The sequence below is a fragment of the Pelodiscus sinensis genome, chromosome 17, assembly GCF_052426305.1.
Source record: "Pelodiscus sinensis isolate ZL-2025 chromosome 17, ASM5242630v1, whole genome shotgun sequence".
Taxonomy (NCBI): domain Eukaryota; kingdom Metazoa; phylum Chordata; order Testudines; family Trionychidae; genus Pelodiscus; species Pelodiscus sinensis.
Genome location: NC_143068.1, coordinates 3301049 through 3319207, shown reverse-complemented (window position 1 = coordinate 3319207; position 18159 = coordinate 3301049). Strand labels below are relative to the sequence as shown.

Sequence of the window (18159 nt, the reverse complement as noted above, 5' to 3'; positions counted from 1 at the left end):
ATTTAGATTTAATAAATTTAAAATGTGATATGTCTGTTGCATTTTTGTGTATTTTTGATAGAATGCTCATTTTAGGCATCTTTTCCCTTGCTACCATTTCTCTCAACGACGATTTACTAGGGATGTTAACAAATTTTTCAGTATTTACAAATTTACATGCAGGCGTGAGGCGGTGCTGATAGAGGCAGCAGTGTAAGGGGTAGGTGGCCCCATGGGAGCTAGTACTCGCACGGAGCAAGCTTGAAATCTGGCTTTCCGCATGTACTGGCTCCTGCCTGCCCTCTTCCCACCCTCCATCCCCCACCTGCCTCCACGCTGCTGCCTGGCTCCCCACAGGCACCAACTCCCATCCTTCCCCTTGCTGTCTCTTGATAGAGGCAGCAGGGGGGTAGAGGGTGCAGCTGTAACCATTAGAATTAATCAATGGTCCTAAGCTTATTGGATAATCGTGTGTACAGATATATTCTAGCATCCCTATTTAAAAAAATGGAGGTGGGGTTAATCGAGCATTTCTGTGAATCCTCGATAAAGGAAAAATACAAGCTTTAAGTTCTGATGCTCTCGGTTCTGCTATTATAGATTAGCTTTGGGTTGTTAATAATTTTCTGCAAGCACAGTGGGAATTTTGGACTTCAAATTGGGTTTTATCTATGTGAAAGGCCAGGTAACTCCAAAGTCTATCATATTAAATAACGATAGAAATGTAGCCGTGTTAGTCTGGGGTAGCTGAAGCAAAATGCAGGACAATGTAGCACTTTAAAGACTAACAAAGACTAACATCATGACTGATATATTTGTTTTGTGGTCCCAAATTAAACTGATGTTTAAAGTGATATGCATTTCTTCTGTACATTTTTCTCCTTTTTATTTCTCAGGGGAGAATTAAGATTGTTGGGGCATCCCAACTATGCATTTCCACATTATAAAATGTATGCATTTTCTTATGTTGACCTTTGAATTTTCTGGGGGCTATAATTCTTTGTAGGGATAATTGACATCTCTTGTTAATGTTTCTTTACTCTAAACATCATAATACATACTTTAAAAACTAACTCCATTTTAACGTAGTATTTGTCTGGGAGCTTTCTTGTTATATATATTATAATTATTACAATTTTTAAACCATAAATTAGAAGGCCCAAAATGTCATGGTCTGAAAATTTCAGTTATCTGAAGATAGGAAATTTAACTTATAGGGTTGATTAATCCGTTCATTCTTGCTAGTGTATGCTATTTTGAAATAGTGCAAGCAGCCAGAGTATATTGAACAGTTGTTCTGGATTTACAGCTTCTTGACACTCTTAGAGGAGATTGTACACACTTGATCTTTCTCCTGCCCGTCTACATCCCTATGTACGTATACCCCACAGTTCCTATTCCTCCATCTCTGTTAAGTAGATCTGATGCAACAAATAGATTTTTTTTTTTAAATGGCATTGTCATCTTTTGCTGCTATTCTTCTTAACCAAAAGTTTCTTCAGGCGTTGCTTAGGCAAAAAAATCTCCTTTACCTAATTTCATGAAACGCCCTCTTTCAAAATGGCTGCCATTTTCCAATCTTCTCAATGAGACTGAGAAACAGCTTACCTGTAGCTAAGACGGTCCTTGTTCCCATTGCTGTCATTGGCAATGAAACCAAACTACCTTTAGGGAAGATGGTGCTGTGGCACTGTTGGAAACAGGTGGATTAGATGATTGTCATCTTTACTAAGGCTATCCTGTGGCTTAATTCTTGTTCAAAGCAATGATAGATCATGGCCGTTCTGAAAGAAAAAATTTACTGCCTGCCCCTGAAGGAGACTATCTATGCAGCCTTTACACCTGAAAGTTCGTCCAAGAATGGAAGGAAAAAATCCTACCTGTCACACCAGATAGATTAAGTATTGACCTCTCTGTTAATGTCTATGTTAATAGACAATACATTAGACTTCATGAATCCTGAATTATCTTGACGAGTGTATTCAGTTTCTTAAAGGACCCATTTTTAAAATTAATTTTTATAAATAGTTTTACATGTAAATTCTTAGACTTTTCTCAAGGTGCTGTAGATGATTATGGGGTAACTTGATTAGAGATACCTATTTGGGCAACAATTATTTAATAGCTGGCTTTTCAGTATAGCAGAGAAAGGAAAAAGATGATCCATTAGTTGGAAGTTGAGGCTAGAAAATAAGGTGTTAATTTTTAAGTGAGAAATTAATCATTAAAACAATTTATTCAGGTTTTGTGGTAGATTCTCCATCAGTGACCATTTTAAGGCTCAAGTTGGATGTTTTTCTAAAAAAGATCTGTTCTAGGAATTATTTTGGTGAAGTTCTCTGCCTTGTGTTATACAGGACAATGAGTTAGACGACACAATGATTCCTTCTGGCCTTAGAATCATTAACAGGAATAGGTTGTAAAACATTTTGATTAGCATAACACAAGAACTAGGGGTAACCAAATGAAGTTAATAAGCAGCAGATTTAAAACAAAAGAAGTACTAGTTCACACAACACACAGTCTACCTCTGGAACTCCCTGCTAGAGAATATTGTAAAGCCCAAAACTGTAGCAGGGTTCAAAAAAGAGCTACATTAAATTCATGAAGGATAGATCCATCAATGACTATTAACCAGAGTAGACATGGTTGGTGTCCTTAGTCTCTATTTGATAGAAGCTGGGAATGGGTTACAGGGACTTGATCACTCGATTACTATTTCCATTCATTCCCTCTGGGTCACCTGGCATAGGCTAATGTTGGGTGACAGGATACTGGGCTAGATGGACCTTTGGTCTGGCCCAGTATGTTCCATGATATAATTTTTGTATTTTTGTTTAGAATGCAAAGTTTTTAAATAGTTTCAAAATGTTTGATTACCAATAATTGTAAACTAAAGTGCCTTTTAGAATTGTTTGTTGCAAAATTAGTAATAAAAGTATGGAGAGACCTACAAATATATACTTGAAAACAAAATAACCGAAAATTAGTTATTTGTTGAGATTTGAATTCAGAGTAAGAGTTGGAGGCATCACAAACTACAGCAGTATAAAGAGTACTTTTTCTTCTAATATCAATTATTACACTAGAAACCGAGAACCTTCAGCTCTCTTAACTCAGGTTCTGACACCTTTTAAAATAAATTTGTGATCTGTATGTCTACATATTAATACTTCAGAAGGGTAGCCGAGTTAGTCTGTACAGGATAAACGTAAAAACCAACAAATAGTCTGGTAGCACTTTAAAGACTAACAAAACATGTAGATGGTATCATCAGCTTTCGTGGGCACAGCCCACTTCTTCAGATCACTGGAGTGTAGGACTGTGGTCATCTGAAGAAGTGGACAGTGCCCAGGAAAGCTCATAATACCATCTACAGGTTTTGTTAGTCTTTAAAGTGCTACCAGACTATTCGTTGTTGTTTAAGTTTTTACATATTAATGATTTGGGATGTCAAGCAGTTTGTTAGATTAATTTTAGGGAAAAAAATCAAGTCTTTCTTAGAATTAAGAATTAAAACAATTGCTAGTCTTTTGCTTCTTCATTTGCCTACCAAGTTGAATTGAGAATTTCCCATATCCCTTAAAGAGGTTTGGAACCTGACATCTTTTACCTCTTAGAACCTTCCTCCTGCTGAGATAAGAAGATATTGAGCTGGGATTATATTGGGCTGGAGGAAGAAAAGGACACAATGGGAGTTTTAAGTTGAATATGTGTTGAAATTTTAAGGAGGAATTTCTCAGGTTTGTAGCACTAAGCTCCGTGAAACATACTTGTGGCTCCTGTCAGATGGAAGTCCTGCTTACTGCTTGCTACATGGCACAATGGGGTGCAGTCAAATATTCATGAGTTCAAGTAACTAACCCCCCTTACTTGCACTTTTTCTCATGTTCACAAATCTGCTTGGTCTCTTGGGGAAGGGAAACCTGCAGTTAGCACAGGACAGTGGAGCTTTGTTTTTGTCTATGCTCTGGCTGTACATACCCCTGTGAGAATTTTGTAGAAAACTGGCAGTGGTTTAGTCATTTTAAGAGTCCTGGAATAACTGACTTAGTCAATTGATTGAATGCAAATACGAGAGCTTGCTCAGGCCATGGCTCTTTCCTTCAGAAGCATAGATGTTCCATAGGGTATGAGACTGAATGGAACTACAGGCAGTCCCCAGGTTACGTACAAGATAGGGACTGTAGGTTTGTTCTTAAGTTGAATTTGTATGTAAGTCGGAACTGGTACATATTGTAGGGGAAACTCTAGCCAAACCTTTCTCCAGAGCTCAGTTTTATTCTCCCACACCTCACTCTCCTCAGTCCTTTATTCTCAAGATGAGGTGTCTGCTGAGAAAAGCCGCTCCGCGTCTCCCTGGTCTGCTGGGGGGGAGGGGGACGCACGGGGGCGCTAGCTTCGCGTCTCCCTGGTCTGCTGGGGGGAAGCAGCTAGTGCGGGGTTGCCTCACCCCGTTTGTAAGTAGGGATCTGATGTAAGTCGGATCCATGTAACCCAGGGACTGCCTGTATTGAAATTCTAAAGGCACAGTACATACCTTGTGATGGCTGTTTGTATCTGGTTCATGGTGAACCAACTCTTCCGTACCTCAGAGATTCAGGTCTTTGTGGCTTTTTCCCTTTACACTATGGTTTGGAGTCATAAAATATTGATTGCTAGAAACTAAATGTTCAGTTTTCTGTATGTAATATTTTATTTTTCACTACTTCTAGTAAATATATCGAATATAAAAAGTCAAGTATGGATAAATGGACATGGGTAAGATGTGCTGGATGTAACTACACTGAGTTTGTTTTGCTGACATTTCATTAGAAAGATTTTAAGAATAGCAATCATTTGTTTTTTCAAAGAGTAAGCGCTGTGAGAAAGTAAAAGTAAAACATTCTGATTTGATAATTTCATAGCATATTCTAGGGGTGGGCAATAACTTTTACAAGGGGGCGCCACCTAATGAATTTTGTTATCTGGTCATTGACCTCACCCCTGGAAGTGGCGGAGCCTGAGGTGGAAGGGGCAGGTCTCTCTTCAGAATTATATGGGGCCAGAGGCTTTGAACTAAAAACACAGCAAAGGGTTGTCAGCTCCAGCTCCTGCTGGGGTAGCACCATGATTGGGAGCCATTAGCCTTTTAAATAAGATCATGCTGCCTGAGCCACCACCTGGAAATTGAGTGGCACAGACAGCAGAATATTCAATAGAGAGAGGCCGTATCAGAGTGCTAGGTGGGCTGGTCTGGCCCCCAAGCAGCATCTTTCTCAACCCTAGCATATTCAGGTGTTACAGAAATGTATGGCTGAAAGGGATCTTTGGTGGTAATTAAATATAGCTCGTCCCCTGTAGTGAATTAGTGCTGAGTCAACCTAGCCCATTTCTAACAGAGACCATGTTTCTCTGAGTCACAGCCTGTGTTGATTTGACCGAAATTGATTTTCCGTGATTAAAAGTGTTAGTATTATTGCTTACTGTCAGTAAATGCAGCCATAACTGTGGTGTAACTGTCTTGCATCCCATCACAGACTTGACTGTGTGATATTCTCAGGAGAAATTGTATGTTGGCTTTCAATGAGAAACATGTCCATCTTTTCCCACCTGTCCTGGTTGCCATAGTGGGCATCCATCCCTCTCAGATCATTGCCCCCAAATTGTTCTCTTATGAACAAAAAAAAAGTTCTTGCCATTGCATAGACATATAGGTAGCCTGCAGTGAGATGCAGCAAAATTATAATTGTGACAGTGAGTCGCCGCTATCTTACTTATACCTGGCTGTGTCTTTACGTCAGACACTGTCCTATTTTATGTCTTTCGAAACTGACAGCTTTGTAAACCAGTCTCAAAATAACTCCTTGTTCTGCAAATTTAGGTCAAAATGACTTCGGAAAGTTTTGCACTAGAACTGTGTCAGTGAGGGGTATGATTCCTGCCAGCATCTCTGTGCTGCTAAAAGTTGTAATGGAGCTGCATTTGCTTTTTATATAAAAATGTTAATACCAGTGTATCCGTCATGGAACTGGAATAAGCTATATTACTGTAAGCACTTCTATATTGAAGCAATTGTTTCATGACTAGCAATGTTTGCTGCTTTAACTTGATTTATATAGTTGAATTTGCAAAACTATCTAGTGCAGACTAGACCTTAGGAATCAGCCCCTTGCTTCTATTATCTTCACGTTAGGTAGTAACCAGGTTCCTCTCTAACTCTCCTCTTCACCCCTCATTTGCGTAGAAAGGTTAATGAAAACCTCTCTCTCTCTCTCTCTCTCTCTCTCTCTCTTTCTCTGTATATCTTTCTATATAAACAGTTTTACTGTTTATCTGTGTCTGCGAGTCCCTCTGTTCAGAAACTCCTCCTAAATGACAAGAGTTAGGGCCAACACATTTAGTATGCAGCTTCCTCTTCTCCTAACTTAAATGAAAGTAAGGATATAGTTGTGCCAAAGTAAACCATAAGCCCGGGAAAAGGACAGTTTTTCATAACATTCAAAGAGAGGGGCTGCTGTTCCAAGGGGCACAATATGAGTGTGGCCACTGAGGGCAGTGAGCCAGCAGAGGAGAGCTATCCTGCACTTTGGCCACTGGAGGCAGCCATACCACAAAGGCAGTGGCCATTGTGGCGGGAACTCCACCATCTTGCCTGTCAGCATATCAGTAAGTAGCCAGCCCCGTGCCCCAAACCCCCCCCCCCCCCCCCCCCGGCCTTGGTCCTTGGCCACAGCGCTGGGAGGGGAAGGGGGAGAACAGGCCCTGGGTGGTGGGGGGGGGGGGAAGGGTTTGGGGCAGGGGGCTGGCTACTTCCTCGTATGCTGGGACTGCCAAGGTGGTGGAGCCCCAGCTCTACTGGCTATTGCCTTGGTATGGCTGCCCCTTAGTGGGGGGTACAACAGGTCCTGGGCCCGCACCCTGCTGCGCACAGCCTCTCCATCCCCGAAGCCCTGACATGAAGGACCCTGTCAACCCTGGGTATATCTACTAGTTTTAAATATTATTGTTCTAGGTGTACCTGATTTATCTTGTGCTTACTCTGTCCATCTATTCTTGTATATACAACCTCAGATGGGTTGTATTTAAGGAACTGAAAGCAAAAACAGGTACTCTATGTGGTTTTGAAGTAGAATTGATTCCTTGCATGAATGAATGAACCAAATACTTTTACATGACTAAATACCTTACATGATTTCTTCAGCTGTTGGTTTTAGAGAGTTCAGCTTGCCTTGTGAGCAATCATGTCCTGAGACTGCCTTTAGTATTCTGTGCATAGGGTTGGTAGGTGTCTAGTATTGGCCTGGACAGTCCGGTCTTTGTGGTCTCTGTCCAGTTTAAAAAAGAAAAGAAAATACCGGACATGTAAAAGTGGTATTTTATGGTATTTTCGGACAGAAGGTCGCTTGGGACATTCTTCCCCTGTTGCATCTGGTGGAGGGATGCGGGAATTTAAAGCATGGGGATTTGAAGGTTCTGCGATTTTTTTTTTTGGTCTTTTTGAGGTGGGGGGGGGGGGGGTGCACATTTCTCTCAACCAATTTTTTTCCGTACCATGTTTGGTATTTTTTGTGAAAGTATCTAGCAACCCTATCTGTGCATACTTTTAAATGGGCAGTATAAGACCCTGGAAGTTGTAGATGAAAATGTACTAGTATTTCAGGAAAGTAAAGCATTCTTCCTTACAATTTTCATCTGTTTATACAGCTTAGTACTGATGTTATAAGGAATAGAATTTCCTTTTGGGACAGTACCCCAAAGTCAAATAAAATGACTTAGCTTTAATTTTTTCTCTCTGGGTGTGTGTGGTGTTGGTACTGCATGTTCAGTTGTGAGATTGTGTAATTTGCATGCAACACACAACTCTCCACCTACTGTATTGTGTTTTGTAATGTATTGTTCACGTTAGCAATAACTTTTAAACATAACTGCCAAGAGCTGGATTCAGTGTTTGGTGTTTGCTCTTGACCAGGGGTGGCCAACCCATTAAACGAACAGAGCCGAAACAGTGGTGGAAAAAATGCGAAGAGCCGCACCAGAATTGTTGAGGCCCCCCTCCCCGCCAAAAAAAAAAGAAAGCGCTCCCAACCAGCCAAAGTTGTTGAGCAAAGAAAAAAAAAAAAAAAAGATGCCCCTTTAAAAACCACAGGTTAGGCTTTTTGGCCACATCATGCTCCCGTTGGCTGCCGCCATTTTGCCATTCCAGATGGCTCCCCTGCACCCGGTGAGCACAGGGAGCCAGGGGCCATTTGTAGGGGTGCATGGGGCGGCTTCGTGAGCCATGGGAGGGGAAGGGAGGAGGGCTTTGCAAGCTGCACTTTCAGGGGTGAAGAGCCATGGGTTGGCCACCCCTGCTCTTGACAGCTGATGCAGCCATAACCATTTAAAAACAATGACACGCTATTCAGCATTACTCAGCAATTCAAAATATGTGTCTGTTGTAATACTTCTGATTGCTTGTTAAGCTACAGCATGTTTAATATGTGCAAAATATTGTGTTATAAAAGTTTAAATTTTCTCAAGGTTTGGTTACATTTTTAAGAATAATTGTGTATGCCTGTTGCATTGTACTAATTTTATATACAAATGTAAAGGTTAATGATCTTATCAGGTACTGTATTTTAATTCTTTAAAATGAGGAGGAAAAAAACTAAAGATTATGGGTACATAAGATTTTGACCCTCATGCTTTTGTGGCATGGCTGAATGGTTGAGGGGAATGAACTCACTCGAGGCATTCTGACTCACAGAACTTGTCACTGGGTCTAATCATGACAATAGAACAATAGTTTCTCTTGACATTATTATATATCTGTGAATATGATATTTTAGATTTTGATACTGGCAAATTTTGCCATTCCACTAGCATGGCCCTGTTCTCTAGGTTTGTTGAAATTATCAAAATGATTTGAAATCACTAACCATCAGGAAATTCTTACTGATATCAGGCCTAAATTTTGTCTGTCTTAATTTTTTTTCCTCCTCTCTTCTGGCTGTTTCTCCCATGTACAACCCCAAAGGAATTAATTTTCGTTCTTGTTGTTTGCTCTGAGGGAATACCTGTGGATATTTAAATTTCTGCACTTTTCTCTTAGGCAACTTGCTCTGTAGGTACAAGTTCACCTGCTTTCCCATAAATCAGTCTTCCTAGCTCTACTGACTATCGGTTGCGTTTCTCTCTTGGAATTCTTCATTGTCTGAAAGAAACTGTGATAAACCTGTTCAGTCGCACCAGAACATATATTTTCCTGCTCCATAATACCTCTGTGTATTGAGCCTTAAATTGTACTGGCCACTTTTATCTCTTATTGCAAATATTTATACAAATTGCTATTCTCTGTGATGCTAGCTCATCTTGGCTAGTGACAGTATCAGTTTTTTCAGATTATTTCTTTCTGCTCTTTTCTGACTGTTTTTGTTCTCTAATGTTCCCTTCATATTAATTCCGTGTCCCTGTTGGTGTTTTTAGTTCCTCCCAACTTAATGTGATTTTTTTCATTAACAGGCTACTTATTTCCATTTCCAATTCATTAAACTTGCTACCTCTGCATTCTTCTACTAAATAGTTCCCCTCCCCAACTCAGAATAACATGACTTGATGTTATCTCTTTTGTGGAGTTTTTTTGTGGTAAAGTACTTGGTTTATAGAAATGATTTACTAAAATCTAAATACGTGACATGAACTACAGTGCCTTCATTCACTTTATTTAAAAAAAAAACCCCACAAACTTGTCCTTGAAAACAATTATTCTTTATAAGCTCTTGTTGTTTGTCACGATTTTATTAGTTGCTAGATCAGTGGTGTCCAACATGCTATCCACATGTGACTATTTTGCTGGCTGAGTGTGGTTAGTTCACTATAGCAGTAGCCTCTATAGTGAACTGGCTAGACATCTAGATATTCAGTGATTTATCTTACTAGTGATGCAAGTTATATTTATGTGATGGTAATTGTCAAAATCATTCTTTCCCTTTTAAGAAAATTGGTCTAGTTTGTGTTTCTCTAATTTTGAAACTGTTCCCGTTTGAACATTTTTTAGATATAGTTGACAGCAAAACAGGATGTTGCTTGTATTGTTGTTAATCACAATGTTTCTTTCAAGAGTACAATAATTTAAAAATAGAAGTGAAAGTGTTTGGAACCTTAGATGAGATGGGAATGACCTGTCAAATCTGTTGAGTTCATTTCTTGGTCAGTGTAATAATGTTCTGTACACTGTTTTCTAATCCTTACTTTAAGCTAGTTTAAGGCATGAACAAAGTTTTTCCTACCAGCTCTGTTGAGAAACTAATATGTAGTGTAATAAAACTGAGTAGGAAATGTTTCCTGAAATTCATCCTAAATTTGTCTTTGCTTCATTTCATGCCTTCACATTTACTGTGTGCAATTTTAAAAATTCTTTTGTTCATAAACCTGATTTACTTGAATGACAGTTCTGGCTTCTCCTTCATTGTAGCAGCACTCCACAGCTCTTAACTTTTTAAAAGATATTTACTCTTATATCTGACATCAGGAATGTGGATGTCCAATAGTTACGTTTGCAAGCAAAAATGTTTCTCTTGACTAGTGCTCGAATGTAAGATATTAATGTTTAGAAATAGAATGTGTTATTACTGTTTTGAGTGAAACATGTAGTGTTCACTCTGCTCCCTTAGGGTACATCTCTAGTGTGGTGTCATTTCAGGATACTTCTGGAACCCTGAAATAGTGTTTTCCGTGTCTTGACAGTGCACCTGTTGTTTTGAAATGTAATCAAAATAACAGGCACGCTATTCTGACATCCTGGTAAACCTCAGTCCATGAATGGAATAGCACTCTATTTGAAATAAGCTTGAAATAAAGTACACAATTTGCGTAGCTCAAATTGCATAGCTTATTTCAGCTAGTGCTGCACTGTAGATGCACCCTTAGTGGACAGCACTAGCGCTTCTGTCGTGCTGCAGGCTTCAGTGATATCTACCATTGGCCCAAGTGAGCTCAGTTAAGCAAAGTCTCTCTAATCTATAATGTTCCCTTTTATAATAGCAGTTGGTTCATAAAACATTTTTATGGTGATTGGAGTAGTAGCTACATGAAACCGCACTAAGGAAAACAGCCCTCAGGATAGCCCCTGTCTAGGCTGTTGATCTCAAAAGCATCTAATAGCAATAGTACTTTGTTTAGTTCATAGCTAATGTAGTATTTTATGTTTAAATACGTGCTAGTTTTAAAAAAAAAAGTTTAGAGACTCTTTGATAAATATAGCAAAAGCATGGGGGAATCTTATTTGTTTTGTTGTTACAGTAATAAAAACTTTTAAGAAAACAGATGATTTTATTGCTTCAAAAGCTGCAGCTGTTGACCAAGATCACAAGTTTAGATGCAAGCTCTTGGACTGTTCAAAATCATTCCGCAGAGCCAAGTTGCTACATTATCATATGAAATATTTTCATGGAGTGGAGAAGGCACCAGAATCACAGCAGAGTCCAGTAAAAAGAAATATTCAAACAAGAGGTTCTTTGGCTTCTGAAAAGGTCAAACAAGGAAATCTAAACAGAAGGCGGACTACATCTGGTTCGTTGTGTAAGTATGTTGGCTATCTCTTCATTTCTAAGGAGCATTCTAGTATATAGAACAGGGGCAAGGGGTCTCATGGGCCAGATCCGGCCCACAGACCACCCTGCTGGGACCCTCGGGCACAGAGCAGCTGTTGTTAAAGCGGAGGGCAGCTCTGTGTGGCTCTCTGCTCTGGGGGAGGGGAGCAAGGCTTTGTGTTATCTCCCTACCCCCATCCCAATCTCCAAGCTCCTATTGGCTGGAAACAACCAGCCTGTAGGAGCTGAGGAGATTGGCCTGATGGATGGGGACATAAAAACAGCCAGACGGAGTCAGACCAAAGGTCCACCCTATCTGCCTATGCCTCAGAGGGAGGGAATACAACAGGGAATCCTCACATGATCCCTCCCCTGTCACCAACCTCAAGACAAACAGAGGCTAGGGCCACCATTCCTACCCATCCTGGCTCATAGCCATTGATGGACCTGCCCTCCATGAATCTATCCTAACCCCTTTTTGAACCCTGCTAAAGTTCTAGCCTTCATCACATCCTCTAGCAAGGAGTTTCACAGGTTGACTGTGCGCTGAGTGAAGAAAAACTTATGTTTGTTTGTTTTAAACCTGCTCAGCGCCACATGGAAGGGAGCAGCCTGTAATTTTAAGCAGTCTGGGGCTGCAGCAGGCAGAGAGCCCAGCCTGCCTTGGGGTTGCAGCAGGGCGGCTGCCTGAGATCCGCACCCCAACTTCCTTAACCAGGTCACCATCCAAACCCTCTGCATCCACCCTCCACCCCCCTTCTTTGTCACAACTTCTTCCCAAATCCTGCAATTCTACACACTTTCCCCACCTCAATCCCTTGCCCCAGATCACAACCCCTCTCCTTCTTAGACCCCACGCTGTCTCCTGCACCTGTCGCTTATTCTTGTGCTCTTCTGCAACCAACCTCCATAATAGACCCTATATCATCTCCAGAGAAAATGTTGACCCTTGACTACTTCCAAAATCTTGGAGTGACCCCCCCCCCCCCAAAAAAAATTATTGCCTATTCTTGATCTAGAATGAAAAGGGAAATGAGTGGAAAATCGTTTTGGCTACTTAATCTGTATTAGGCAAAGAAGGGCACTTTACGTTCATCTCATTCATGGCAGAGACAGTGCTGGGGGGAACCGGCTTTTAATACAGATGTAGCAGGGTTTGGGGGGAGCGAGTAGTCAAGTAGTGACTTGGATTATCGGGTAGTCGAATTCTCTACTAGTCGCTTACAGCCCTAGCTTCTTTGCTCCCCTTCAGCACTGTATTCCACTGTTAAAAACTTTAACAATTAAAAAAAATGCACTTTCCTTCTTGACCAAACAATGCTCTCTGAAGAGGAAAGGGCAAAAGAAGTTCTTTCATCTACCAATCTAAATATCTAACTCCTTTCTTTCTCCCTTTTTCATTCTCTTTATTCAGAAAAGGGATAAAAGCAACTACGAGTCCAATCTCTGTTTTGATTTCTGTGTTAATTACAATCTTGCTTGCTTCTAAGCTACTGGCAGAACTCTGAATGCATGATTACAGGTGTGGGAGTTGAATTCTTTTGAAAGAATTGTGGGTAATTGAGTAGAAGAGAAAAACAGCAGGGCATAGGAAACTGTAGGCTTCTCATTAGATGACACCCACTTGTACCCTTGATAATGGAATCTTAAAGATTGTCCTTTACTTGACATTTTTGTTGTCTGCTGTGCTTTCTTTCAATAATGTACTCACTAGAATTATGCATTGATATTTCAGAAAAAAACTTCCTAGTGTCTCATTTAATGCCAGACTTATGTTTTAAATTTCTGTAATGTATTTTCATATCTTATAAGTTATTGTTTGGAACAGATATTCTTTCTTTATTTCAGTGTGCTATTTTTTAATGTAGTTCCATTAACACAAGTTTTTATGGGTTTTTTTGCAGCTGTTAGCCAATATTTGTAAATTTTTCAGAAATATAACTTACGCCACATCTTCTCCCCCCCCCCCACACGTGTGTACGTGTGTGTGTGTGTGTGTGTGTGTGTGTGTGTGTGTGTGTGTGTGTAAATATATCTTTAAACACAACTGTGCAAAGACCGTGATTCTTCATTTGAGATGCTACCTCTCCAGCTCATACAGCACTTCTACCTGAGGGTAGTTTTCAGTATCCTACAAAACCAAAAATCATACATTCCAAGTGGTTTTACAGTTCGCCCCAAAAATATGCAAAATTTAAAAAATCGGACTAAAAGCATAGACCAGAATTCTTAAACGAGTTAGTGTTTAAAAGATACCTATTTTAGTTCTCTCTATTTTTGCAACCTGGACTCCTTTATTCCATTCATCTGAAGAAGTGGGTTGTGCCCACGAAAGCTCATGATATCATCTACATTTTTTTGTTAGTCTCTAAAGTGCTGCAGGACTATTCGCTGACACTCAACATTTAAATGAAGAAAAGTAAATATTAGCAGAAAAAATATTGTGGAGAACTGCAAATGCTAAAGAATGGTGGAGATGGGTTTCTTCTTTCCTGTCATATCTGTGTCTGTCATGTCTGTGTTTGTTCCTGCTTGATATAGTCTGGTCCTGAGCTTCATTTTTAGTTTTGTGATGTATTGCATCACAATTGCCAGAAGATTTCCTTTTAGTACCCATAGGGGTGCTGGCTCAGGCGTCCCCTGGAGTGACATGCACATGCCGTGGTTCACAGGGTGACTCTGGCCCCCTCTTCTCTCAGTTCCTCCTTGCTTTTAATGATGGTGTGTGGAACCTGCTCCTCTCAACACTAGCTGTTACGCATTTCCCAGCTGGACTCTGTTTTCTCTGTAAATAGTTTCTATTGTTTGCTGTTATTAGGTAGATAGTGTAGGTCCCATAGAGACTTATCCTCATTTAGGGGCATTCCTTGTCCCTGGGGCTTCAAGTTGCATCCCATTTGCATTCGGCCTATGCTAGGGAATGACCTCCACTGCAACTGTTTGAGGCGCTTCTTAGGAGAAGCGCACACAAGTGGTTGGGCTGCATTTGCAAGTCTTTCAAGTCTCGAACCATAAAGGAGAGGGACATTTGTCTCAAGGCTCTTCTAATGTCTTCTGCTTCAGCTCTGTTGTGCAAACAGCTGAACTCTGCACCAAGTACCAGCATGTAGTTGTGGAGCACCTGCCAGTGCCACCGTTCTGCACAAGCCTAGGCAAGGCCAGGGCCGTGCTCTGGCACCTAAGATGGATAGGTCAGGATGTCGATTCCGGTGGACCCTCCTGCAGCAGACACCTCGGAACCCTTAGGAATGTGGTTCCTCCTCTCGTTCACTGGCTCCTTTTTAGAGTGCCATTGAACAACTCCGGGTGCAGTGAATGCTGGAGGCCTTGGACATTTTATTGATGCTACCTTATAAAGGAAAGCCAGCCATGGCACTACCTTATCTCTGCAGAGATGTCTTTGTCTCTAAGCTGAAATGCCAAAGGCTTCATCCACATGGTAAAAGCCTCAGAGTCTACAGCTCAGCTTGGTCCCCAGTAGGGCCTAAGACCACAAAGGAGATATGACTGGAGTCCCTGGGACTTTGGTGCAGATCTCAAGGCATCCTTTGACAGACAAGTCCCTGGCGTGACACTGTTCACCACATGTGTACCATTTCCCAGTTCACTGTGCCCATGAAGAGTGCAGCGGTTGGTGGTCCTGCTCTGCTTTGCAGCACTGCTCTTTGGCTGATCGGCACCAATCCTGCAGGTACTTTCAAGTCCTCTACAAGCCATTTGGCAACCAATGCCTGCACCACAGGTCCCCCAGCAGATGACATGCTCCAAGGGACCGTTCTCAATGTTGTTCTGTGCCAGGTGTCAGCTTCAGTGGCCAGTGTGCAGTACCATACCAATGCAGGCCTTCATTCCTGGTCCCCAGCACTGTACAATCAGTCAGCCTGGCCTCAGACCAGGTCTCACTGCCTCCAGCTTACGCATCTTGTCCGACACTTTTGGTAACGGCAGATGTGTTCCCAGACTGCTCAGTGGCTGCCGGCCTGGCCATCCCAGTGGTACATCTGGAACCCATAGGGCATTGCCCTTTCATGCAAGATACCATGTTTGGTAGCCAGTATGTCAAAAGCACTGTTGTCTGCCTCAGCTTAATGTCCTCCAGCACCTGAAGCCTTGAGGGCTCCTACACTGCAGGTGGAACAGGAGGTAAAAGCTCAGTCTTTGGCCTCTTCCCACTCCTGAGGAAGTTCCCCCTGGTGTAAGACTTTTCCTCCAAATGCAAGGTTCTCTCTAAGCTGCGAGGCAGCTCAGCCCTGCAGCTGCTTAATCAGTCCCAACCAGACGGTTCGGAGGGGACCATCCCTACCAGTTCGGAGAAACTTGGAGCTTTGTCCTCAGCAGGGACCTGTTGCTGATGCTGAGGGAGAAGTGCCCCTTCCTCAGCCAGGCAGCTCTGTGTGTGGAGCGCTCAGACCCTGGCTGGACAGGGCTAATTAAGTAGCTGGGGGGCTGTGGTGCCTTGCAACTTAGAGGGAGCTTTGTGTGAATGAGGTCATTGTGTGGTAACCTCCATTTTGTCCCATGGACAATGGTTGGGTCCACTAGGAAGTCTTTAAGAGGGTGGCCACCAATCTGAATCTTCTGGTGGAGGAATTGGAGAATCCTGAGAAGACTTTTTTAGGGGCGTTGGGACAGGCAGCCCTTGCCAAGGTGGCCTTACCCCCTCTACAACGGGGATGGCCAAAATCTCTATGGCAGATGCCGTCCTCCAGTCCCCTCATTTCTATGTGGGTGGAATGCAAATACATTGTATTGGCCAAGGGACACAAGTATCTTTTATTTCCACTGAGTCCCCAACTCCCTGGTGGTGGAGGCTGTTCACCACCATGAGAGGCAAGGCAAGCCTGGGGAAACCCCAAACAATAAAGACTCAGACTGGTTTTATTCCAGCGTAGATTGTATTAATCCTCCAGCTCCAGGTAGCAAATCACCAGAACCTCATAGCCTGCTACAAAGTGAACATGTAGCAGTTCAAGCCTCTCTAAGGACTCAAAGGAGTTTTAAGACCTGGCAGAGAAGAGGGGCCTATGGCTGCTCAAGTGGCACTCCAGGCAGGCTTGGATACAGTGGAGGTGTCTATAAATAGAAATTATCTGCTTAATAAAGAGGAGAGGATGGAAGATAAGTTATGGGTAAGATCAGATGGGAGAGAGTCAAATGAAAGAGTTCCATTCAATCACATCAGTTATGAACAAACGCTAGAAGTCTAAATAATAAGTTGGATGAACTAGAGTTTGTTATAGTGAATGAGAATCATATATATAGTAGCCCAGTGTCTGAGAGTCTGTAACGCCGAAATGCTGGCTGTTCCCTCTGGGTGGCCCATGCTGCATGGGGAGTGCGGGGCCCAAATGGCCACTTGGGCTCCACAGTCCCCCGAGTGAGAGGCAGGAGGCAGAGGAGAGCTGAGAGAGAAGGGGAGGCAGGAGGAGGAGAGAGAGACGGAGTGAGAGGCCGGAGGCTCAGGAGAGAAGACTGACGTGGAGAAGAGACCTGAAAATCCCTTTTTATGACAGGCTAATTGGCTAATACTGATATCATAGCCACCAGAGAAGCTGGGTGGAGTGAGGCTAATCAATGGGAGACAGTAATATCAAGGTCCAAAACATATTGGAAGGGTAGAACAGATTGTGCTGGTGGGGGAGTGGCACTGTATATGTGAAAGAAAATGAAGATTCAAATGAAGTAAAAATCTTAAATGAACCTAACTGTTCCATACAGTCTTTTTAGATAATAATTCCATGGTTTAATAATATGAATATGGCAGTAAGGGTATATTACCGACCACCTGACCAGGATGGCAATACTGACTATGAAGGAGGGGATTTGTTACTCCTATATTGACTGGGTACACATCACCAATGAAGAGAGAGTTTCTTGGCACCTTAAATGACTTCTTGGAGCATCTGGTTCACAGACAATTTCTAAATTGCAGATCTGTCTAACAGTGGGGTGATTTCGATCTAGAGACCCTTTATGTGGCTTTTTCATTGTATTCTATTGTGTTATGAATTACCAGCAACAATATTGTGTCATGCTAGCCTGTTCCACAAAACTTGTTTCTACAACCGTGGCATTACTCAGGACCACTTCTTATTCTGGATGTTTGTAGAACTATCACTTGGACCTCTGGACATACTTTTCCAAGCATCATGCGGTGGTCTGGACTTCTTGATCAGATGCTGCTATTGTAAATGTATTGGCTTCAGGCTAGGACTTGGCTCCAGAGCCCCTCTGCTCCAGCTGAGAGTACTAGTCTAGTCACCTGAAATGGAGCCCCATAGTTACAGCATTCTGAGAATGAGAGATTTGTGCTGTAATTGGAATTCTTCAAATGTGTATCCTTATGGGTGCTCCATTGCCTGCTCTCCTTCCTCTTTTCTTCAGGGTTTCCTCTGTGGACTTAGCAGTAGAGAAGGAACTAAGGTCAGTTTTAGAGGTGTAGTAATATTCGTCTGTATCTGGGTGGTCATATTAATCTGTATCTGCAAAAACAATGAGGTGTCCTGGGGCATTTGGGCAGATGTGGGTTTTACCCACAAAAGCTTATGCTCAAGTAAATCTCTTGGTCTTTAAGGTGCCACAGTACTCCTCGTTGTTTTTGAGGTCTGTTTGTCAGTGCCACCCTGTG

At 41.9% G+C, this 18159-nt stretch overlaps 1 protein-coding gene across 13 annotated transcripts in view; it reads left to right on the top strand.

Moving 5' to 3' along the window:
- Window positions 1-18159, top strand: part of PHF20 (PHD finger protein 20) — a 191700-nt gene that overhangs the window by 77927 nt on the left and 95614 nt on the right. For 9 of the 13 annotated variants that reach the window (XM_075900760.2, XM_075900759.2, XM_075900753.2 and 6 more), the window contains one exon: window positions 11242-11520. The exons of 3 other annotated variants lie outside the window; for them this stretch is intronic. In XM_075900760.2, coding sequence (XP_075756875.1) covers window positions 11242-11520 — 279 coding nt within the window. The remainder of the gene's footprint in view (window positions 1-11241; window positions 11521-18159) is intronic. One more of the 13 variants, XM_075900752.2, reaches the window with a different exon arrangement.